General features: G+C 38.9%; 1 protein-coding gene across 6 annotated transcripts in view; it reads left to right on the top strand.

The window, feature by feature from the left end:
- The window catches only part of RNF111 (ring finger protein 111), a 45,773-nt gene that overhangs the window by 4,608 nt on the left and 17,611 nt on the right, over positions 1–23,554 (top strand). For 4 of the 6 annotated variants that reach the window (XM_021532042.2, XM_021532040.2, XM_021532036.2 and 1 more), the window contains exons 2-7: positions 5,458–6,353; positions 15,215–15,341; positions 17,026–17,189; positions 19,843–20,040; positions 20,917–21,236; positions 22,060–22,309. In XM_021532042.2, the coding sequence (XP_021387717.1) occupies positions 5,477–6,353; positions 15,215–15,341; positions 17,026–17,189; positions 19,843–20,040; positions 20,917–21,236; positions 22,060–22,309 (1,936 nt within the window). In that variant the 5' untranslated portion in view covers positions 5,458–5,476. The remainder of the gene's footprint in view (positions 1–5,457; positions 6,354–15,214; positions 15,342–17,025; positions 17,190–19,842; positions 20,041–20,916; positions 21,237–22,059; positions 22,310–23,554) is intronic. The other 2 variants (XM_021532041.2, XM_021532038.2) reach the window with 1 other exon arrangement.

Raw genomic sequence — 23,554 nt, 5'->3', positions numbered from 1 at the left:
ATTAGATGTTTTTCTTCTTGTCACTTACTCTGCATTGGACAGGCATACAGGTTGTCCCTGCTTGATAGGAATTAAATTAACAACACAGAACCGTCTCTTTTAGGAAAATGAGTGAGGGTTTTTTGGTGCTCAGTGAGTTCTTTATTTTGTTGGAGCAGCAGGGCATGATAGCACTGAGGTTCAATGTCCATGGGATTGAGTTGGGGGTCCAACTTCTGAAGTGGCTCCTAAGCCTTCTGTCAGCCTCCAGTGTGTCAGGGCCATGCAGGAATTGGTCTTGCTTGGCTGCCTGCACTTGAGATTGGAAAGTGACAGTGCTTAGGTTTTCTCACTTTGCTGAAGTCCTTGTATGAATTTTATAATCTTTTTCATTTTCCTGTTTCTTGATATATCTAATGGAAAAGTCTTGCTGAAAGAATAAGAATACATCTTTTTAATGAGAGGAAAGAAAGGTTTTCTCATGAATTTAACAGTATGAGTGTTAGCTTGTCAGTAAAAATAGTGTTAAAAGTAAAATCAGATACAAGCTGCATATCAGGGAAGGGAATTAATTTTAAAAGTTAGTTGGGAATTCAGTGTCTGTGTGCAAAATAAACAAGCTAGAACTGAATAAAGGGACAGCAAATGCAAGGAGATTTTTTTCTAGGTGGTGAAGGGAGTTGACTATGTTTTAGAATGTGGCTGAAAATACATTTGCAGGGTGATGATATAGTAGGTCACATGTATTCATCATGAAGCTTATGCCAAAAAACTGAGTTATTTGTAGTGTAATGAAGCATTTTACTGTTTTATAGTGCTGTAATGCTATATACTACTTGATTACTTATAAAGAAATTAATTATTAATGACAAAATCCTTTGCTCCATCTTATAACTCAGATGCATTGTGCTTTAATATATGATCATAAACTTGCTGTTAAGACCTCTTTAACCTTGTTTTTTGACTTAGCTATTTCCAGGGACTTCCTGGTTTGTATGAATTTTCTTGCACAGTTGTATGTCTTGGAATGATTAATATGAATGGTTTTGAGTGGTGAAAAAAATGGTGAAAAGAATGGATAAAAGTCATAATTTAGTCATACACCTGAGAGGGCAGCTTAGAATATCTATAGTTTTCAGGTAGCTGTCTTAACAGCTCTTCATTGAGTCATAATGGCTTAAAAGAAGATAGTAAATCAAACCTTTGTGAGGAAACATGGGGGGACTAAGTCAAAAGGCACATGTTTTTATTAGGAAGGAGGCACACAAATGCAGATTGAACTTACTTCATCTTGCTGCTTTTTGAAAAAGCTTCTGAAGACTACTTTTAATTAGAAATAGATATTGTAGAAACTTCTAACGTTTTAACAGCAGATGATCTCATACTAATGACTAAATTATTTACATATTATTTTTGTAGTCCTTACATTTTGTCTTCTGTGCAGAAGAAAAATGGATATTTATGTCTAACCACTGAAGACACTTAAAATGGGCTAAAATCTTCCAGCTTTTGTCTTTTTTTTGGTCAAATTTTTTGTTTGAAAGTTTGTAATAGCAATTCTGAATAGTGAAGGAATGGATTATTTGTCATTGTTTATTGCTGTCATTCATTTCAAAACCACTCCTGTTTAAGCTGTTGTGTAAGTTTGCAGTTGAAGGCAGCAGCTCTCCTGTGAGTAAACAGTCCTTCAGCATCTCTACTGGTTAGCAAAAATTAAATGCTCTTGGTTACTTGGTTAAATTTCCATGGTTGTAAAAATATACAAAATATTTGAGTCTATGTTAACTGGCTAGTGTATGTAGGCTGCCTGTTGGAATAAAACTAATCCAGTAAATAATGATGCACTAGTTTTCACTGTGATTTCAGGATTTTGTCATCTTACAGTAGTTTTTGAGGTTTCTCAAAGTGTAAATGTCATTGCACTAATTTTTTTGCTGTAACTTAAATAGCTGTATCTGTAGTTCAGCACATTGGCTTGTGCACTAAAGTAAACAGAGCTTATGCAAAGATAATCACATTCAGCATGAAGAATTTTCATATTGATAGAGATTCCTCCACTTTAGTTTAACAATAAAAAGGAGGGGGGTAGCACTCCACTGAGTAGAACAGAATCCTTTGTAAATCAGCCCTTGGTTGTGCTCACGTAAAGAGAAAATGTTCAGATTTTCACTTCTTCAAAAAAATTAAGAGGTCAATTCTCTTTGATTCTGAAGTTATGTTAAAAGGATAGGAAACAGTTACGTATAGGCTGGACATGTAGTGTATGCTGGCAAGTTATGACTGTGTTCAAAGACATTAGGCTTTCTGAATAAAAAAATATTTTTCCCCCCAAATTGAAATATTTTGTGGATTTTCTAAAAAAACTTGTAATGAAATACAGGGTTGTTGTGGCAGGGTTTTGGTTGCTTTTGGACTGGGGTGAAGACTGACTGGACTGTTAAATTTCTGTAAAACAGTGGTGCATAAATAACAGAGCTAAAAGGTGACCTTGGGAGGATCAGCAAAAGGACTATGTACTGCTTGTTCTGTGTGCTTGTGGAAGCTCTGAATGCTGTATTCCTTCCCTTACTAGAAATTGGATAAAATGGAAGACTTGGTCCTTATCTTTTCAAAGAAAGATGGTGTATGTGTGTGAGGGTATGGACAAGCATGGTGAGGACTGTAAGAGCTGGGGCTGGGAAGGGTAGACAGCAGAACTCCACAGCTTTGGTAGTCTTCGTCTTCTAGGTAGACTTTTGTATTCCTAATGTTTATTCTAAGTTTTTTGTCCAATTTTGCAACTTCTCTTTTTCAGCCCTAAAGAAAAAGGTAGCCTCATATAGTACATTTCACTAAAACTTACTGCTATAAAAAAGTAGTGCTTTGATGAAGTAAGAGCCCCTTGTCTATATTGGTAAGAGGAGTTTTATTGCAGCTTGCATGTGAGACATGCCTGTCTGCTGTAATTCCTATAGAGAACAGCAGCACTTTCTTATCAGAGGATACAGACCTCATATTTAACAGTAGTTGTTATAAATGTTTGTAGGATTCCCAGTGAGACCATTGAAATGGGGCTTTTCAGCTGGGGTTCTAGGATCCAAAAGATTCTTGAACCAGAAAGATCCTCTCAACTTACATGTTCTGTAGGTGTTAGCTGTGCAGCATAGATGCCTTTTGCAAAGTTTTTATCCCAGATAACATCTCATGGAGTGTAGTAGCTGCTAGTTGCTTATGGCTATGAAGAGAACACAGGTTGCCTGGGATGATGCATCAATTTATACCCATTGCAAACTGAAATAACTAACTCTTTAGTGTCTGTTAGGAACAGCTAGCTCACAGCTGCTCTTGAAAGCATCAGTATGTGGAACAGTCTAAAAAATTCTTATTTAAATCTGTTCTGTAGTTTCAGTCTTATTTTGTCATAAACCACATCAATACAAATGAGTGTTAAATATTAGCACTGCATGTAAGGATGCATTAACATTTTGAAGAATTTGGAGATTCAGGCAGAGGATTATGGACCTGAGTAGGCAGGGCTGTGTAACCTGCCACAGATCATAAAACCATCATAGACTGGTGTGGGTTGGAAGGAGCCTTAAAAGTCATGCACTGCCAAATGCCCTGCCATGGACAAGGACACCTTCCAGTAGACCGTGTTGTTTGAAGCCCAGCTTTTCCATGAACTCCTCCAGGGATGGGGCATCCACAGCTTCTCTGGGCAGCCTGTTCCAGTATCTCACCACTCTCACAGGGAAGAATTTCTTTGTCATATCTCATCCAAACCAGCCCTCTTATGGTTTGAAGCCATTCCCCCTTGTCATTACATGCCTTTTTCAGAAGTCCTTGAGCTCTCTTGGAGCCCCTTTAGGTGCTGAAAGGTGCTGTAATTCCCCCTTGCAGGCTTTTCTTCTCTAGGCTGAGCAACCCCAGTTCTCTGTCTGTCTTCATAGGACAGATGGTCCACCCTTGGGGGCATCTTCATGGCCCTCCTGTGGTCTTGCTCCAGCAGCTCCATGTCCTTATGCTGGGAGCTGCAGAGCTGGACATGTTAGTCCAGGTGGAATAGAGGGACAGTCCCCTCCCTTGACCTGTTGGCCACACTTTTTTTGAGCTAGTCCAGGATATGATTGACATTCTGTGCTGCAAACAGTGTAGGGTCATGTAATGCTTCTCATCCAGTAACACCCTCTGAAGTTTTTCCCAGAGCTGCTCTCACTCCTCTCTCTGCCCAGCCTGTATTTGTGCTTGGGATTGCCCCAGCCCAGGTGCAGGACCTTGCACTTAGGCTTTTTGAACTTTGTGAGGTTCCTGCAGACCAACTTCTTAGGCCTGTCAGATTCCCTCTGGGTGGCTGTTGCTGCTCTTCCTAGAATAGCTCAGGTGGTTTTTGTGGCTTCATGAGCATTCCCAGCTGTGCTGCTTAGGCAGCCATATTCCACACTGGGCATTGTTGCACATGATTTCTTCAGCAGCCTTTTGGTATTTCAGCACAACTTGCTATAAGGTGTCAAGTATCCACTATAGCCTATTCAGCTGAGGCATAAACCCCCCTGATATTAGTTATAGTAAAGAGTTCCAACAGTTATCACAGTGGGAACCAAATTGTTTCATCATTCGCTTTTGAAAATTTAAACCAAAGTCTGCAATGGCAGATGAAGCAGATTGAACATGGATCTATTACTGAGATTACTGTTGTCTGTGCCTTCCAGTACAAAAGTTTTTCTCTGAGGCTAATGTTATACATTGGCAGCTTTATATTTTTGTAGGCAGGGGAACCTACCCAATAGCAACTGCTATGAAACATATGCTATGATGTACTCAGTTTCTGTCATAGGGTAAGAGTCAAAAGTACATGGACTGAAAATAGCTTTGTACACTCCTTTAAAAGAGACTCAAGGTAATAAATGGATTCTTTGCCCCAAAATAATAACAGTTCAAAATCTCTCATGTTTCATTCCTTTTTATGTCAGAAAAGAACAATGAATTCTAAGTAACTGACTTTTATAGCTCAACTGACACCATACAACCCTGTGTATTGTGTTGAAATATTTACTGTCCATGTGTTCTGCTGCAGGGGAAGATACAGGCCTTATTTAATAAGCATGCATTTTAGTTGATGGCTATGGGAGCTATTTAGCCAAAACACAGGTAACTTCTATAAGCAGTAGTCTGTAACTGCCATGCTTAAGTATCAGTAAAGCAGACATCATCCATTTTGCAGGAGACATAGACCAGTATTTGGTCTGTGAGAGTGATAATGTTTTCACTGACCATAAGAACTTCCCTTCAATGCAAATTAAAGAGTTCTGTCTTAATGAAAAATTAAATTGTCAAGGAGTATTTTTAATATTTTGAAACAGTTGTGTTTTGGTTGCTGTTATTTTTCCATTTCCACTGGGGGATTAGTCCTAGCAGTAAATGGGTTTTCTCTTATTTTAGCTCTGCTTTTAAAAAAATTGAATGCTTCTTTTCTTGATGCTTATCCATTTTGTTTTCTAGGCCTTCCTTACATTTTTCCATGTCTATATGGACTCCTGAATGTAATATAGTTTATACTCTAAAAGCGGATATGAAGAGTGAAGTTCCTTCTGATGCACCAAAGAGACAGGAGAGTCTGAAGGGGATCCTCTTGAACCCTGAGCCTATTGGGGCGGCCAAAAGCTTCACTGCAGAAGTTGACATGATTGCCAGTAAAGTAGGGAATGAGTTCTCTCACTTGTGTGGTGATTCTCAAAAGCAAAAGGACATGAATGGCAACCATACAGACCAAGAAAAAGGTATTGTGGTGCGAAAAAAACGCAAGAGCCAGCAGGCTGGTCCTTCATACACTCAAAACTGTCCTGATAAAGAAAATAAAGGAATCTTAGGATTGAGACAGCATCTAGAAACACAGAGTGAAGATAATGATTCTTCTTTTAGTGACTGTATCTCATCGCCTTCATCTAGCTTGCATTTTGGAGACTCTGACACAGTAACATCTGATGAAGAAAAAAATGCTCCTGTGAGACACCCTCAGGCAGTGTTGAATACTCCAAGTAGAACTCACAGTGCAAGGTCACAAAAGTGGCCTCGGACTGAGGCAGACTCTGTACCCGGGTTATTGATGAAAAGGCCCTGTTTTCACAACAATTCTTTAAGAAGACTTCCATATAGGAAGAGAGCTGTGAAAACAAGTTCATCACAGCGGACACAGAACCAAAAAGAACGAATTTTAATGCAGAGGAAAAAGCGGGAAGTGCTAGCTCGGAGAAAGTATGCTTTACTCCCCAGTTCTAGCAGCTCCAGTGAGAATGATCTCAGTACTGAATCTTCTTCCAGTTCATCTACTGAAGGGGAGGAAGACCTTTTTGTGTCACCTGGTGAAAACCACCAGAATAGCACAGCTGTTCCTTCAGGTAAAACCAAATTCCTGAGGTTATTTTGTTGTAGTTACCTTTCATTGATTATAATAGGCTTTTGTATAAGTTCTTTGGAGCAGTCTTTGAGGTTAATACTACAGATAGACTTACTGCAAGTATTGTGAACATTGTAACCTAAATTCTTGATGGGAGAAATACATTCAGATCTTAAATTAGAATTATAGCAAATTTAAAATCTTGAATGTGAAAGTTAATGGCCTCTAAAGAACATAATGGAAGTTGCTCAGTCTTATTAGTCACATGCTGCTGAGTTGATCCATTTTTATTGTTTTAGCTGTTGAATTGTGTTAAAAATTTTAACTTTGAACTGATTGTGGTAAATTCTATTTTCAGAATGTACAAATACCTGCTAATATTTAATTGCTCTTGACAATTTAGAAAAATATGAAGAAAAAAAGTCCATTGTTGAAATACGAGTCAGTTGAAGGTAGCTTTAGTACTGAGATAATGAGAGAAAAGTATTGTATATATACCAAATGTTTTACCCAGATAAACTCAATGCAAGGCAGTTGATTTACACAGTTATTTTTCTAATATGTCTTGTCACAGTATATGAATTCTTGAGTGCTTGGAGGAAGTTTTATTGGGGTATGGTTTTGTTTGGTTTGGGTATTTTTTCCTGGTGTGTTTGTTGTGTTTTTTTTTTTTTTTAATTGGCAGATTTTTTGGACTTCCTTGTTTGTAAACTTGCCAAGTGAAAGTAGTTGTGCATTCTATTTTATTTCAGCTTTTTAGAGAGCATGGGGAAGTAGATAGAACACAGCATGGTGTTAAACTGTGCAACCATGTGTTTTATCTAGTGACAAATATGTTTTAATAAGTGAAACCGTATCTCAGGCTGTGCTGATCATCCTCTAAGAAAATGTGGCTGGAAATACAAGGACAGATTAAAAAAAAAAGTGTGAATGTTCATGTTAGGGCAGGAGTTATACTTGAGCAGAACCAGAGTACTAAAGTCTAGATTACTGCTTGTTACTCATTGCAGTAGGAAATAATGTCTGTGATGTTTAAATACAAGAAGTAAAACCTGTAATATGAAAGTCTTACTTATGCAGTGCTAGGGCTGGGCATATATAACTCTGAAACAGAAGAATTATTGCACAGCCTTAATTATCTTAATGCATATTTTTGGGAATAGACATTAATTAAGCCTAAAAAAGATACATTTGACATGCATGTGTAACCATATTGAAGAATGTGATTTGTAAGTAATAAATAATGGGGATATGCATACATTTATATGAAAAGCCAGTTTGAGAAACTACTGTGTTAGCACATTTGTTTCCAAATTAGTGGTTTCTTAACCATTTTCAGAGAGGATGGAGTTCTATGTAACTAAAATGATGTAGGATCAATAACAACTCTCCTTCCACACACATGTGGCAAAGTCCAATGGATTAATTGTTAGACTACATGAAAAGGACTCTTAATTAATGGAAGTGTTTATTTTCATGTCATGAATGAAAAAACCTCTTAGTTCTGCACCAGTAATTTCAGATTAGAATACTGACATGAGTTGGAACTGAAAGAAAGCCTGCTTTAAATATTGTGTCCTGTCATTTGTGCCTGTACTCCAGGACCAACACTGGCAGGGAACTGAAAAGCAATTCTGGCTTAGTGTGTGTGACTACTGTGGGGGTTTTTCCAGTGGAAATATATATTGATGGAAAGGTTTCTGAGCATTTTGTTTACATTGCAGATATAATGGGAAGTTGAGCAGACATCCTCTGTGAAAGTGCCCTATTTTTAGCAAGATAAAAATGTGATTAACATTTTTGTAGCTTTGTGCTGTTACATAAGGCATTTCTGGTTATTGAGTTAATTAGGACAGAAATGGGGCCAGCTGGAAAACAGCTATGCAACTTCTCTGTATAGTGAGCAAGCATGATGGGGTTTCTATATGAGGAAAGACTTGTCTTGATAGTAATGCTACATGAGCTTGTTAATGTTAGGGAAAATTTCTCTGCTTTACATTGGCACATATCTGCTGAATTTACAATGTGCTGAAGGACAAATAACTGCTGCTAAGAATATGAGGCCTGGCATGTATATGTAAAGGTGCTAGAGGACAGACTTAGGGAAGGAGGAGAATAGTAATTGGAAGAGAAAATACATTTTAAAAAGATGTGGTAATAACTGATTTTTTAAAAAGCAGGCTTCAAAGTGATGTGTTTAGTCTTGTAACCTACTGAATAGCAATTTATATTGAGGATATTGCAGAAAATATTTCTTTGCTTTGAATGTTGATGTTTAACTAAAGATACAGTGCATTTAAAGAACTAGTAAGTTAAATTAGTTGAAACTGTTCTGAAAACCATTTCTTTCTGATTGTTGCAAGAAATGAAAGTCACAGACCTTTTTAACCAAAGAAGTATTTAGTAAGTTCTTAAAATTAATAAAATTAACTTGGCTAATTTTGGAAATTGGCTAATATGGAAAAATCATATGAATGGAGATGTGAAGGAAGCTTTTTTTGTTTAACAAAACCTTTATAAAAAAAACCCAAATAGCATTATATGGGGTTTTTTCTTTTGTTCTGTTAGGGCTTAAGCTATTCTTCTAGTGAAACCTTGTGGTTTTGGAGTGTGAACAGCACATCCTGACACCTGGGACTAGATGATATTGTTTTACCAACTGTGTGCCATGGAAGGCATTGTTCTCATTATATCTGGGATGGGCAGCTGCAGCTCATTCAGGAGAGACAGGAGGTGGGGGCATAAGGCCAGCATAAAACCAGCTGTGTGGCATTTAATGATCCTTACAGCTGAAGGTGCAGGTGCTTACAGGGCTGTATATTCTAATTGCAGTGTTGATCAGCTGGTTTCAATTGCAATACTGGGCTTGCAGTTAAAATGACAGAAGGCAGCAGTGTTTTTGCTGGGAGATATGAATTCTGATTCTATGTTTTGTTTAGGTAGTGCAGGATCTTTTCTCTAACCCTGTGTAAACACCAACATAAATAATCCTCCTCCACCTTTGCCTATAAAAGATGGCAAAATTCAACTTTTGCTGTTGTTGCATCTCCTATGTTGTAATGCAAATTTTCTGCTTCTGCAGGTATTTGATTTTCATCTTGGCTCTAAAGGATTAGAGCTACCCTTTGGAGGCAGTCTGTGGAGGGAAATCTAGCAAAAGCTTAAATTGGAACAATTTTTTAACCTTACATACTCTGATTTGGCAATAAAGCAGAACTCTAGAAAACTGCAAAGTGTTGTTAGAAAAAACAAGCTGCATAGAGTTTTGCATTGTCATAAATTGTTCAAATTGTTCACCTAATAATTTACGATTCCTTCAGGGTCTGACATGTTATTTTATATTTTTGAACAACTAATGCTAGACAGGTTTTTATCTTCTTAGAATATAATGCTGATAAGAAGCTGCTCCAAATTTTGTTCAAAGCTGCTTAGAATAAGACAGTGTTTATTCACTCCTGTTAGAGAATTGTCTTAATTCTCTAACATTTGTTGTCTGTCTTCCAAAGAAACATTGAATATAGATATTTAATATTTTACAAGCCAGAGGCTGGTGAAAACATTAAGCATATACTGCTTCATGCTCAGATTATTTTAACAGGTTTAAGATAAAGAGGTATTAAGTGGAAGTGAGCTGCCTCTTGTTAAAGTTGATTATTTCTCAGTTACTTAATCCCTCCTACAAACTACAGCATGAAGTCCTTTTCTCACACCAACTGATGCAGCTCATAATTCCAACCTTTTATCTCAATAGCATTAGTGGATAAGGAAGGGTATAAGTATCCTGTTTACCATGCTGCTTACTGGAGAAGAACTGGGAAGTGGTGAGGAAGGGAGCACCTGGCTTTGTGAGCAGTGGACATTAATCAGTGTTGCTATATCCATCTGCTGTGAATTGGGGCTTTAAATAGCTACAGTAATAGAAGTTAGTCTGGAATTCACTTCAGCCTTGCTGCAGCTTTCTGTGCTAAAAAGATGCTATTTGTAGAGTTGCTTGTTGTGGCATTGCCCATAGGGCTGGTTTTAGTACAAGGTTAAGAACGTTTAATACAGGTTTCAATTAGCATGGCTCACAGTTGGACAAAATCCCCTAGCTGTACTTGACTATCTTTTTCCACCAGGGTGCAGACTCCTAAGCAATTTGTGTGCTTTGGAAAATTTTTCCCATCATGCACAGCTATTGGAAGGTATATTCCAAGTCTCAAAAAAAGTAAGATACAAAAAAACTGTCATCACACAACCCTAAGGCAACAGGCAGGTTCTTGCCAGAATGTTGACAGCATTAAATCTTAGTTACAATTAAGTCTTTCTTTTCTTAGCAGGATTTTATGAGTAGAATGGCACTGGATTTATATAAGTAGAATCAATGTAATACAATCTGTAAATAACATAATACAAAATTTGTGCTACCACTAAGTTAAAATTTCTAATCACCTGGACCCTCTGCAGATCAGGTAAAATCTTAACATGTGGTTTTCTTTATCAACCTAACAATCATAATCTAGAATTAAAAACCATATAAAAGAGCATGAGTCACTCACTCAGTCCACAGAGGAAGCAGATGATGAATGAGGTGTCCCTTGCCACCCGTGACAGGAGGGGGTCACATCTCTGGTCCAGGTTCCCACTTGGGGCTTGTAGCTGCTGGATTTTCTGGCCGGTGCTCTGGCTGCTGTCCGCTGCCCTGTGCTGTGGCAGGCTCATCAACAGCACCTGCTTGGCCTCCTGCCAGACCCTCAAGGCCACCAGGGAAGGGAGTGATTGTCCTGGTGCCCAGGAATCTTGAGACATCTAGGGAGGGAAAGGACAAATGTGTTTGGTCTGCCTGCTTGGTTCACAGGACCTTCAGAGCCTGAGAACAAGAGCAGAGCCACAGATACGTGACCAGCTCAGTCACGGAGGATGGCTCCTCGTGCAGTGGTGTTACACTGACAGGCCCAGAGCAGGGCTACCAGCCACACGTAGCACAAGATGTTGGAGAGGTAAAGGAGAAGTACTCAAGAATACTAGCAGGATATTATTTATTTCAAGCTGAATTGCTATCCAAGTCATTATCTTTAATTCATGACCATAAGTGGCTGTAGAGGCACATAGTTCCACATTCAACACATTGACTGACAGCTGTCCATGAGCAATAACTGGACAAGAGAGTGTGCTCTGACATCTGTGACATTGTTGTGGATGCTGGGTGGTATGAGAGCTTTTAGTTAAAATTTGTAGCCTGAATTTTCTACTCTGTGCAGGTTTTTTTTGCCTGCTGCAGCTGGCAGAGAGGACATGTGCCTGAGTGGGCTTTTGGTCTGATCCATTGAAAGCTTGGAACTCAGAATAAGTAATCTTTCTCACTGGAACTTGACTGCTGATTTTAAATCTCTTCTGGTTTCACTTAAGAGTTGATCAGACTGTCTCATTTGAAATTGTGTATGGTGAAATGCTTTTATTACCTTACGTGTAATATTCAGACTGGTTAAACTCCATGTTAATTGCAAATTAGATGTGAAAATACCAAGAATGACAGCAGTCAGCTGAACATAAATTTGGGTATTACACCAGTGTTATTTGTGCCCTTAATGGGCTACTTGGGATGATGATTGATTAATCCTGGAGTTATGCCATATTCTGTTAGAATTAAATAGTAGTATAATTATATATATTATAAATGTTATACTGTGCAAAACTTAGTCTCTTGCTTAGAATTTCTGGATTATTAAAGTATTTGATTCTAAAGCAGCAGGTTGGTCTATCACTGGCACATAGCATTTCTGTTGTGAAGTATCTTACAACTTTCTGGGGAAAAAGATGTCATTCACTGATCTAAGTATTGGACTTTAGAGTCCAATATAATATTTATTTTATTATAAAATTTATATTTTGCTTAATAAAGCACTTTATTATGACAGGTTTACTGTCTTTGTGAGGTAAGGCCTGGACAAGAGTGTTTTTATTTTTAAGGGAGAATTATAGTTTTACACATATTCAGATTTGGATTCAAGCATGTGCAGTTTATCCCTTCCCTAGGTCAGCTGAGTGCTAGGCTTCCATTGTAAAAAAAGGCTTTTAAAAGAGGGGAAAAAACTTAGGTGAAGAAGTTACCAATTATTTTTGATTAATAGTCACATACAAAATTTAATTACTAATGGCTATTGAAAGGTCTGAATGGGAAATGCAAAACTTGCAAACTGAAATTTGGTGTTTTATGTGCACTATGAAATATTATTTGTGGATGTGAGAAGAGAAAAAACATGCCAAATTCTGTGGAAACTACTAAAATCCTAGCTGTGATTTTCAAGAGAACTTTTGTTTTTAAGTGGCTCACTTAAAATGCAGAGAGACTCTTTCAGTGGAGGCCCAATCGTTAATTTACTCACAAATAACTAGAGTATCATTTTCTTGATGTGTTCTGTGATTCAGAAGATGACAGAGAAATAATGTGTGCCTGCAGGAGGATGATTTTCTGTTTGTTTTGTAGCCATAGGTATTACTCTGAAAGTAGTACAAAATACATCTCTTAACATCTGTGTAACTATTTTGCTGTCAGCAGTCCAGTGACTCTTCTTGAAGTGAGATAGCCCTTAGGAACTGTAGGAATAGTATAGTTAACTCTGTAATTATCCAGATTTAGTTGGCTTCTTACAGCTTCAGTCAGGGGATGCATTGATATGTAAGGTATTCATGCTTTAAATTTTGCTTGAAGTTCTTTACAGACAGATGACTGGCCAGTGACTGGTATGTGCTAAAAGAAAAACATGAATTATACTGTACCATGGTAGAATGTGTGAAACAATTAAATATTTACGTAGTTTAGAGGAAATGTTTTTCTGCTTAATTTTGAAGAAAGTATTAGTTCCTTGTATAGGAAAGTACTTCATGGGATGACAGCTTCATCAGTTTGTGCTTTTGACTTAGGAAGGTGTTTTTAGAAGCATGAACAGTAGGAAATTGCATATGTCTGAACTATGTCTATGCTATATCCTACTTGGAGCAACTTTGACTGTTTTCCTAAAGATTTTATTTGCTATTTTGGAAGTCACAAAACCTGTTCATTTGGTACCAGTCCTCATGTTTTTTACAGCCTGATTTCTGTAGTTGGTTGGTTACCTCTCAGCTAAAGGAGTGCTTAAAAAATGATTGAATAAAATGAGCTTTTGAATATTGAGAAAGGTGTCTGAATTGTTTAGATATTCAGTTAAGAATTCCCTTTGGTTTTCATGAGCTAAGCTGGGGTCAGAATTTCAGGAGAGGTGCATACTGGGTGAATTTCAGTATAGATCTACATGATAGATGATTCTGTCCTCAAGGAGAACTTGTTTGTTTTCTAAAGTAACAAAAATCATACTTAAGCCTAAATCTTTCTACCTTTGCACCTGTTGTAAATTTGAATAAATACTGAGCCTGAGGACGTGTGGACTCTGAGGAGTGCTCTCAGATTTATTATATTTCAGAGAAGTGCAGCTTTGGAAGATAAAAGGAAGAGCTGGGGCTTTTTCTCAGGGAGCTTTCCCCAGCTGCCTGGCCGGGTGGTTTTGTCTGACAGAGGCTGAGATAGTTTTGTGTAAGTAAGCTGTTGCTTGCTTACCCCGATAGGCACAATGTTTACATTCCTCTGAATGTGCTGGTGCCTTTAGCTGCTGCCTTTCACTCCCAGTAATTGGCCTAATGGTATTTTCAGTTTTGGAATGTTGTTTTGTTTTTTAGACTTTGCAGTATTTGCAGTTTTCCCCAAAAATTTCATGCAAGTTCTGAGAACTAGTTTTGTTCCACAATTCTTCAGATTGCTAGAGTTTTGTTAATATCAGTATTTGGAAGCATCACTCTTTACATCTTTAGCCAGCAATCTTTCTGAGATAAATATAGTCAGAAACAAAGGCCATTGGAAAATAGGTAATGCAGTTTGGGTTTTTTTCAAAGCAGAGAAACTGATAAAAATTATCTTTCCCACCATGTAATTGGGTAAAACAGCTGAGAACAGTCAGTGCATACAGGATGAAGTCTTGACTTGAATGAGGCCAAATTCTTCAAGCACTTCCTTGAGGAAGTTTGCAGAAACCAAAATGATAGTTAGTGATTTCTAAGCTATACAGCTCATTTTTTTAGTTCTTTTGTGCTCAGTGAATAATCCATAGGTCAATGTAAGTCTTATAGGTAGCTCAGACTTGTCACTGCCAGTGTTGTAGCTCTAGAGAAGTATTTCATGTGTCTGCTTGTTAGGCTGGAACTGTAACTGTTATTCCTGAAGTGGAAGCTGTTTCCTAAGTAAACTTGTCTCTTTTGTGGGATTTTGGTTACTGTTTCTTATTATTCTTAGTTTAATTTTATCTTCCTCTGTCTAGTAGAGATTGCCACAATGCCACAAAATGTCTATATACAAAGGTGTTTATAAACATCAAGGGATTAATTTTATTATAAGTATAAACTAGTTGGTGGATCATTCTTCTGTTGTCAATGTTTAGCTGTGAGACTGATACCTTAAAAACATTTTTTGAAAAGCTATTAGTGGTAACAAACCACTACTGCTTTGCTAGCTTGGAAGTTTGTTCTGTTTTTATATTAAATGACTGAATTTTGTTGGTGTTACAGATAATAAAATTCACTGCAATTGCTTTCAATGCTTGTAATGCAAGCTTACATACCTACCCCCCACTGTCTTCTGTCTCCTTCCTTTTTGCTTCAGTATTTACAGCAGAATTGCTCTCTTTAATAATTAGGTTGTGTACTTGACAGTTGCACTTAAGGTTTTGACATATACCATGGAATTCTCTGCCTACATATATTTTAAATCTATGAAAAATAATCTCTTATAATGACAGTTGGTGAATGAACTATAAATGAAGTAGAGAAACTTTTGTCTTCCTTTTTCCTCATCAGGAAGTATTGATGAAGATGTTGTGGTGATTGAAGCATCCTCCACTCCCCAAGTCACTGCTAATGAAGAAATAAATGTTACCTCAACAGACAGTGAAGTGGAGATTGTCACAGTTGGTGAAAACTACAGGTGAGATTTGCTTAACAAAGTTTTGCTTGTCTCTGGGTTTGTCACAGTAAAAGCCCATAAGGTAGAAATAAAAGCTGTGTGCCAATAAAAGCCAATAAGGTAATGTCTAACTGCTAACCAGAATGCACAGTATGCATTTTTTATTTAAAACAAAACAAACCACACAAAACCCAATCAATAACAACCCCAATCCTGAACCCCCAAACAAAGTAATGACAAAAACCCCAAAGCACAAAGTTTTGCCAAAGCTTGAGAATTGAACTCATCTGGAGTTGTTGAGGTGGCTGTATTAGTGTGATTGATGTGCAGAATTTGGGGGAAGCAAAGCTGCACAGTGAGGTCCTAGAAGAGAGCATGTGTAGGCTGAGTTGACTATCTAGGGATTAGCTGAGCATTTCTTAGGAAAGCAGCCTACTTTTTTGAAGCTGCTGCTGCTGTATATGCTTTCCTGTTCTTCCAAGAATCTCTGGAAGTTTTGTTCCATGTTTTCAGGTTTTATGGAATCTATTAAAGTGGAGTTCCTTGAAGAAAATTTCAAATTCAAACCTATCTAAAGCTAGATGCTTGTAAAAAATAAACAGCTTTGTATATTCCTAGCATCAATAAGATGTGTTTTCTGTAATAGTCTTAAGACTTGAAAAAAATTATTATTTCTTCCCTCACCTTCTGCAGTGCTACAGCCAAAACAGCAGTAACTCCATGGTGATTTGTGCAGTGGATTTTGTTTGTTTTTAGTGAAGTCATTCCCTTTTCTTCACATTTTCCTCTTCTGAATTTCTGAAGTCTGAGTACATTGTGTTTCCAAATTGGAAAATAAGACCCACTTAATTTATGTAAATACTGGAGAGTCAAAATTTTTTGGGAGTGCAGTGGTAAATACAAGACTGTAAAAGTATTGTTCCCTCCATTAAAGATTGTATGCTTCAAAGAGGATACACACTCCAAAGATAATTGTCTTGAGTGTCAGGGTTTGCATGGCTAAACTGAACAAAATAGGTGCTATGTGTTATCATACAGAGCTAAACCCATCCCTTTCCTTAGGTATTGTTACAGGCTTAGGATCTCCTCAAGCCACATTGCATTTTAGATTATATATCACAAAAAGCTGTCTTTGTTCTCCGAAGTGAGGGAGCAAAATATTAGAGGGAAAGGTCCAGAGATTTTGCACAGTCAAGACATTTTGGAAATTTGAAGTATAGAAATTATCCTCTGAAAGTACTCTGTCACAGGTTAACATTCAAAAGTACTTAATGTTTATAAGTTTTTATTGTCTTCATAGGTTTGTCATCATTTATAGACCTGCTGTTTCAGACTGCACAGGAGTATTATAGGATTTGGAGACTCTTCAATTATTGTTTACAAAGCTAAAACAACTTCAGCTATAATTGCTGCCTGGCCATGGCTGTAGGGTTTCACAGTGAATTTTTTCTTTAAGATAGTTGCATGTACATGGCACGTGGTTTAAACTCTCCATGCTGAGCATTTGTCATGTTCTCTGGTAAAGGCTGCAATAGTGTTTGTAAGTGTGTTTGGTGAAAGTGGAGTCACGGGGTATCTCAATATAATAAAATGCTTTTCTAATAGTAAGAAATCTCCTAGCTAGGAGTAGCTCCTCAGACAGGAGGAGAAGAAATGAGCGATAGCCAAATGCAGGCCAGTAGCTGAGGTGTTCCCCTCTGTTAAGGTCTCGTTCTGCGCTCGGCCACTCGAGATCGCACTGGGGCCCGAGCTCCAGCTCGCACGCCGGCCGGGCGCCGGAGCAGCGCTCCCGCAGCCGGATCTCCACCGTCATCCAGCCCCTGAGGCAGAACGCAGCCGAAGTCGTGGACCTCACCGTGGATGAAGATGGTAAGTTGCATTGGCAGAGAAATCCCTTCAGGAGCAGGATGGGCAGTGTAAGGGCACTGGAGTTAATTGCATCAGATCGAAGGTACCCTTCTATGAGAATATCTGATTTCCAAATGTGTCAGAAAATCCTCTTGTGCCCTTCCTTTCACAATTTAAAGTTTAGCCATTTTCAATGAGTCTTTTAGATCTAAAGATGCAGTTTTTCTTCCAAAGCTGCCTTGGGTGTGTGTCTGAGGGCTGACTCACCAGGCAGAAATTACAGAACAGGTTGGAACTACTTATTGAAAAATATGCACTTACTTCAATGTAGCACTATAAAAGGAAAGTCTATCATTGCCTTTGCTTTGGAATAGTGACTGTTCTTTCAGGCCTTGAAGTAAAAATAACTTTTAAAAAAAGAAAAAAAGCCCAACCCTAAACTAGTAAAGTGTGTTAGGTTTCTGAAGCTGTAACCTTTCATTTGTTCCTGACATTAAAACTTGCTGACACTTAAGTCTATTCCTGCTGAAGATCGTAAGATAAACTTATCAATTATCAAAAAATTGGGAGAAGGAAAAACTGAAGCTCAAGTATGTTTTTGCACATATATATTTGCAGATAGCAGTGGCTTCAGGGATTTCTTGGGTGCATGTTATTTGTAATGTGAACAGAAGTTTTGTCCTGTTGTGGTTCTGTCCCTGAGTGCATTGCAAACTTAGTATCGTGCAATATCTAATTTTTCAAGTTGTCATGGGTTTTGGGGTGGGATGGAAAGTCAGAAAGGCTTGAGAATAGTTTTGGTTGGTTAATGGCTTTTAAGGTAGAGGATGAGTTGATGTACAGATTTTTTTTTAGGGATTTACTGTGAAATATCCCAACAGCTCTGTTGTTGAAGGGGTGCAGTGTAGGTTTATGTTGCTTTAATTTACTCTTAAAATTCATATTATAGAATTTAGTCTTGTATTCAGAAACCAAGTTATTTTTAAAACACTTCCATAATGTGTGTGTTAAAGACTGGCTGTTTCTCCTGCCTTCTAGAGGAAATGCCTAAGATGAATCTTCCAGGATTTAAGGACTATACTATTTTTGGGTTTAGGCATCAAATTTCATACATGAAGTAGTGTTAAATGATCAGACTTCTGTATTAACACTGTAAAAGGCAGCTGTGCAGTTTATCCCAGCTTTGCCTATTTCATCAAAGATACTGGTCTTAAAACCTGGCTGGCTGCTTCCTTGACCATAAGGATCCTATCCCCTTCTATCTTCCTGGCCTAATGTCTGGCCAGTGTTAAGAAATTCAGGTTTTTTTAGCTAGTAGTTGACAATGGACCAAGCCCTCTGTTTTTCAGTGTTTTGGGCAGGAGAGGCTCAGAAGTGTCTGTAAGGGCTGGTGAGGAACCTGAGCCTGAGGGAACCAAGGGTGGCCACTGGCCTGAGCACCAGCTGATCACTTCTTATTGTAGGCTATACATGTTCTGTAAAGTTGCTCTTGTTTTCTCAATTTCAACATTAATACATTTCACCTAAAACATTGTCCATAAAATAAATAAAATTAGTATATTGGAAGGCCACATTAAATGTAGGAGGAATTTAAATGTAGATATCAAGTCATGTTTTTTAATGTGATGAGTTGGAAGACTTGTGAGAGAAGATACATTTATTCCTTTGCTGTCTGAGTTGCTGGTACTCCTGCTACATACAGAGAGAAATCTTGAAAACTACTCATATTTTATTTTGAGACTTTGTGTAAAGGAAGTATTTGAAGTTTTTTGATGCTGTTCTCCCCATGATATCCATGCAGACATTTTTACTAAAAAAACTTGAGCTGTTTCTGATAATCTTCCCTTTTATGGTATCTTATATTCTTAGTCATGTCATTACCTTTTATTACTTAAGAAAAATTTGAAACTTATAGTCAAAGTCTTTTTCAAGACTTAATTTTAATCATGCCACCAAGTATAGTTTTAAATTTTAACTTGTTTACAATTTTCTAGTAAAGGACAAGACTCGTCAAGTGCTTTCGATTTCCAGGATATATTGCTCACAGTTAGCTTTGCAATATGTAATATGAACAGGTATCTACTTTCAAGAGACGTTTCAAATATTGATAATCCGCTTTTAGCATGTGTTGACACTAGAAACCAAGCATATCTTGCTAAAGCCTTTAATACTATGCATCTGGAATGACTGAAGTTTGTAAAGTAGTACTGCTAGTTTAGAAGTTATGCTGTTCTTGGTGAGTGGTCTAAAAGTTTTTCTGTTCTTCATAGACAGTAGAAAGTTATAAGAATAATACTTAATCATAGAGTAGTTTGCTTGTGGATTAATGGAGGGTATCAGCAAGCATTTTTATCATAAAGTACTGAAGTAATTTAATCCCTTTTATTGTAGGGTTTCTTTATCCAGTAAATAAAACTTAAATGTCAGATTTGGTTGAGAATTTATGTTAATTATTGAAACTTGAGTAGATTAAAAAAACATGAGAGAAAAAAAGAATTTTCATTTTCTTTCCACACACAAGCCTGTCAGGTTTTTGTGTTCTGACTTTCTTAGCTTCTGGCAAGGCCAGAATTGAGAATGTCTTGTAAAATAGTTCAAAAGCAAGAACAACAATAATAAAACCTCGGCAAGTTTTAAAACTTAAAGAACATGAAAGCTTTTTTTATTTCCCCAGAGCCGACAGTTGTGCCAACCACATCAGCTCGAGTGGAGCCGCAGGTAGTGAGTTCTGCTTCCACTTCCAGCTCCAGTACGTCTACCTCAGAGCAGGCCTCTGATGCAGCTGCCAGTGCCTCCACCAGCCAGCCCCCTGCAGCACCAGAGACCACTCCCAGTCTCCCCAGTGGCAGCACTGCTGGCACTTCAGCTGGAGGTACAGAATAAGCTTTGACTGTTGTGTTGCCTCTGAGTACAAGGGAAGTAGAGGAAGTTTATCAGCATCCTCTGAATTAAATGCCATGTGAATTTCTAGTACTGAACCTAACAGTAGTAAACTGAGAGGACAGGATTCTGAAGAGGACCATTGATTTCTCCCTCCATAAAGATACAGGAAATTTGTTGGAGCCTTCTGCTTGTGCTTGTTGGAATGATTTGGTTATACAGAATAAACCACATCCTTGCTTTTTGAGGAGGTGGAATGTAGTTCACTGGGAATTAAGCCACTCATTTCAGTGTGTTAGGTGTTATTTCAGTGTGTGTTGTAAGGAAATGAAGGATGTATCTGGATTCCTTGAGTATATCTCCTGCTGTGGATAACCCCCTGGGAGCACAATTATACAGACCTGCATAGAGCTGTATATACAGAGAGCGCTCATGACATCACTGAAACAAAGCTGCCTTGTCTGCAATTGTGGTGAGGGACAATTAACCTGAGTGGACCACAGTTGCACAGGAATTTGAGGTCTCTGCACATTGACCATGGGAACAATTGACCATGGGAACAATTTTTCTTCTTTTCGCTGCTGATGATGTGCCTTAAATTTGTAGAGTAAGGCAAGTGTCAGTTCATGTCCTCCAGTATGTGCCATGAGTACTTCCACCTGAGCCATTCAGTTTAGATTCATTTGGCAGGTATAGCTAAATATTTCTTTTTTGTATCTAGTTTGCTTTGTTATAGTCTAGCTCTGGTTTTCAATTGGTTAAATACTGAATTGTGGGGTACGGGGTGTTTTGTTTCTGTTTAAGACACTGCTTTACATTGATCAGCTTTACTAATTTCTTTCACTTCAATATTAACTTTGTCTTCAAGATGAAGTAAGAAGAGCTGCATCTAATTCAACACTGGAAACTGGCCCTCCGGCCATGCCAAGGCTACCATCATGCTGCCCCCAGCATTCTCCTTGTGGAGGACCTTCACAGACTCATCATGCATTGGGACACCCACATACAAGCTGCTTCCAGCAGCATGGCCACCACTTCCAGCATCACCACCATCACCACCACAACCCTCACCCAGCTGTCCCGCTGTCTCCTTCGTTCAGTGACTCCAGCTGCCCTGTGGAAAGGCCTCCTCCTGTGCCTGCCCCGTGTGGAGCAAGCAGCAGTTCTGGCACCAGTTACCATGAGCAGGCATGTTTCATCCTTGTGACTCACAATCACACCTTGTGACTTGAGATTTCAAGTTGTTCCGGATAGGAGAGAATAGGATAAGGATGCTGAATGATAAAATTACTCTCTTGCTCTGCATCAGGCATCCTAGAAGGGAACTAAAAGGAAAAATTCAGCTGTAATATATATGAACACAAAACCCTGAGATTTTTAAAGGCATAATCCTTCAAGTAATCATTGACAGCTGACCTCTTCATGATGATGAGTGGCTGCATAGCAAACCTAATATAATTACCTTGAAATATTCTGCCCATCATAGCAGTTTTGCAATGCAAATCATAGAGCTGCTTTGAGGGAAGAAAAATATCAAGTCTAATGTTCTGTATATAAAAAGTATAAAGGAGTTGCTCCTCTAAAATCATTGATTTTGGGACTTTTTCAGTAATTAAATCACAGCTCTAAAACAATACATTCATAGGGAAGAACAGTACTGTGTGAAGTTACAGTATGCGGAACTATCAATCTAATTTATCAATTTTAGGGGTTTTAGTTGAGGTTTTTAGTTTGTTTGGGGGATTTGGTGGGGGTTTTGACAGGGGGTTTGTTTGGTTGGTTTTTACAGAATCTCATGTAAGGAAGTTATTCTCTCACCAGATTAATGAATTTAGGAATAAGAAATGATATTTTAAAAATGTTCCAGAGTCAAGCCGTACAACTTCAAAATTTGGATCCCAGTTGCTTGTGGCAGTATTTATTTCTAGATTTTTTAAAATCTGATGTTTGAATGTCACTTTACTTTCAGTGTCTAAAGAGTGGCTTGAAAAAAGCTGGTTTGTTTCTTCAGCAGGCATTGCCAGTAGACTTGAGCAGCAGTGGTATCAGAAGCCACGGCAGCGGCGCTTTCCACGGAACGTCGGCCTTTGACCCGTGCTGTCCTGGCTCTTCGTCGCGCACGGCGCTCTACGGGCACCAGGCGGGCGCTGGGCCCAGCCAGGCGCTGGCCATAGACGGCTACGGCTCGAGCATCGTGGCACAGCCGCAGCCGCCGCCGCAGGCCTCGCTCTCGTCCTGCCGCCACTACATGCATTCTCCCTGTGAGTACTGCTGACACACTGCATGCATTCTCCCTGTGAGTACTGCTGACACACTGCGTGCATTCTCCCTGTGAGTACTGCTGACACACTGCAGGCATTCTCCCTGTGAGTACTGCTGGCCCCAGTGCAGGCATTCTCCCTGTGAGTACTGCTGACACACTGCAGGCATTCTCCCTGTGAGTACTGCTGACACACTGCAGGCATTCTCCCTGTGAGTACTGCTGGCCCCAGTGCAGGCATTCTCCCTGTGAGTACTGCTGGCCCCAGTGCAGGCATTCTCCCTGTGAGTACTGCTGACACACTGCATGCATTCTCCCTGTGAGTACTGCTGACACACTGCGTGCATTCTCCCTGTGAGTACTGCTGGCACACTGCGTGCATTCTCCCTGTGAGTACTGCTGACACACTGCAGGCATTCTCCCTGTGAGTACTGCTGACACACTGCATGCATTCTCCCTGTGAGTACTGCTGACACACTGCGTGCATTCTCCCTGTGAGTACTGCTGACACACTGCAGGCATTCTCCCTGTGAGTACTGCTGGCCCCAGTGCAGGCATTCTCCCTGTGAGTACTGCTGACACACTGCATGCATTCTCCCTGTGAGTACTGCTGACACACTGCAGGCATTCTCCCTGTGAGTACTGCTGACACACTGCATGCATTCTCCCTGTGAGTACTGCTGGCCCCACTGCAGGCATTCTCCCTGTGAGTACTGCTGACACACTGCGTGCATTCTCCCTGTGAGTACTGCTGACACACTGCGTGCATTCTCCCTGTGAGTACTGCTGACACACTGCAGGCATTCTCCCTGTGAGTACTGCTGGCACACTGCATGCATTCTCCCTGTGAGTACTGCTGACACACTGTCCTGGCATCAGGGGAACACTCCAGCCTGCTCACGTTGATCCTAAAGCTGGCCTAGCAAACACAGACTGAGAAATAATGTAAACAGTTAGGGGCTTTGAAAAGGACCAAGGTAAAGGTAAAATATTTCCTTATAAGTAACCATAATAATATTGAGACGTCAAAACTGGATTTACTATTAAAATATTTTCAATCTCCTTTGTATTCTAGCACTGACTTTTTATTTAATTTTCCTTGGTTGGTCCCTTGTCCTGTCCCCCCCCACTGAGATGTACTTTAGCAGAATCATTTGTTTGATTGAGATTTCTTTTGTTTGTTTGTTTGTTTTTTAATTTTATTGTCTCTATAGAATAGTGAACCCAGAAAGACAGGAATTAAACT

This window comes from Lonchura striata, chromosome 11 (assembly GCF_046129695.1).
Source record: "Lonchura striata isolate bLonStr1 chromosome 11, bLonStr1.mat, whole genome shotgun sequence".
Classification (NCBI taxonomy): Eukaryota; Metazoa; Chordata; class Aves; order Passeriformes; family Estrildidae; genus Lonchura; species Lonchura striata.
The sequence above is the reverse complement of the archived record's forward strand: the minus strand, read 5'-3'. Positions and strand labels throughout refer to the sequence as shown.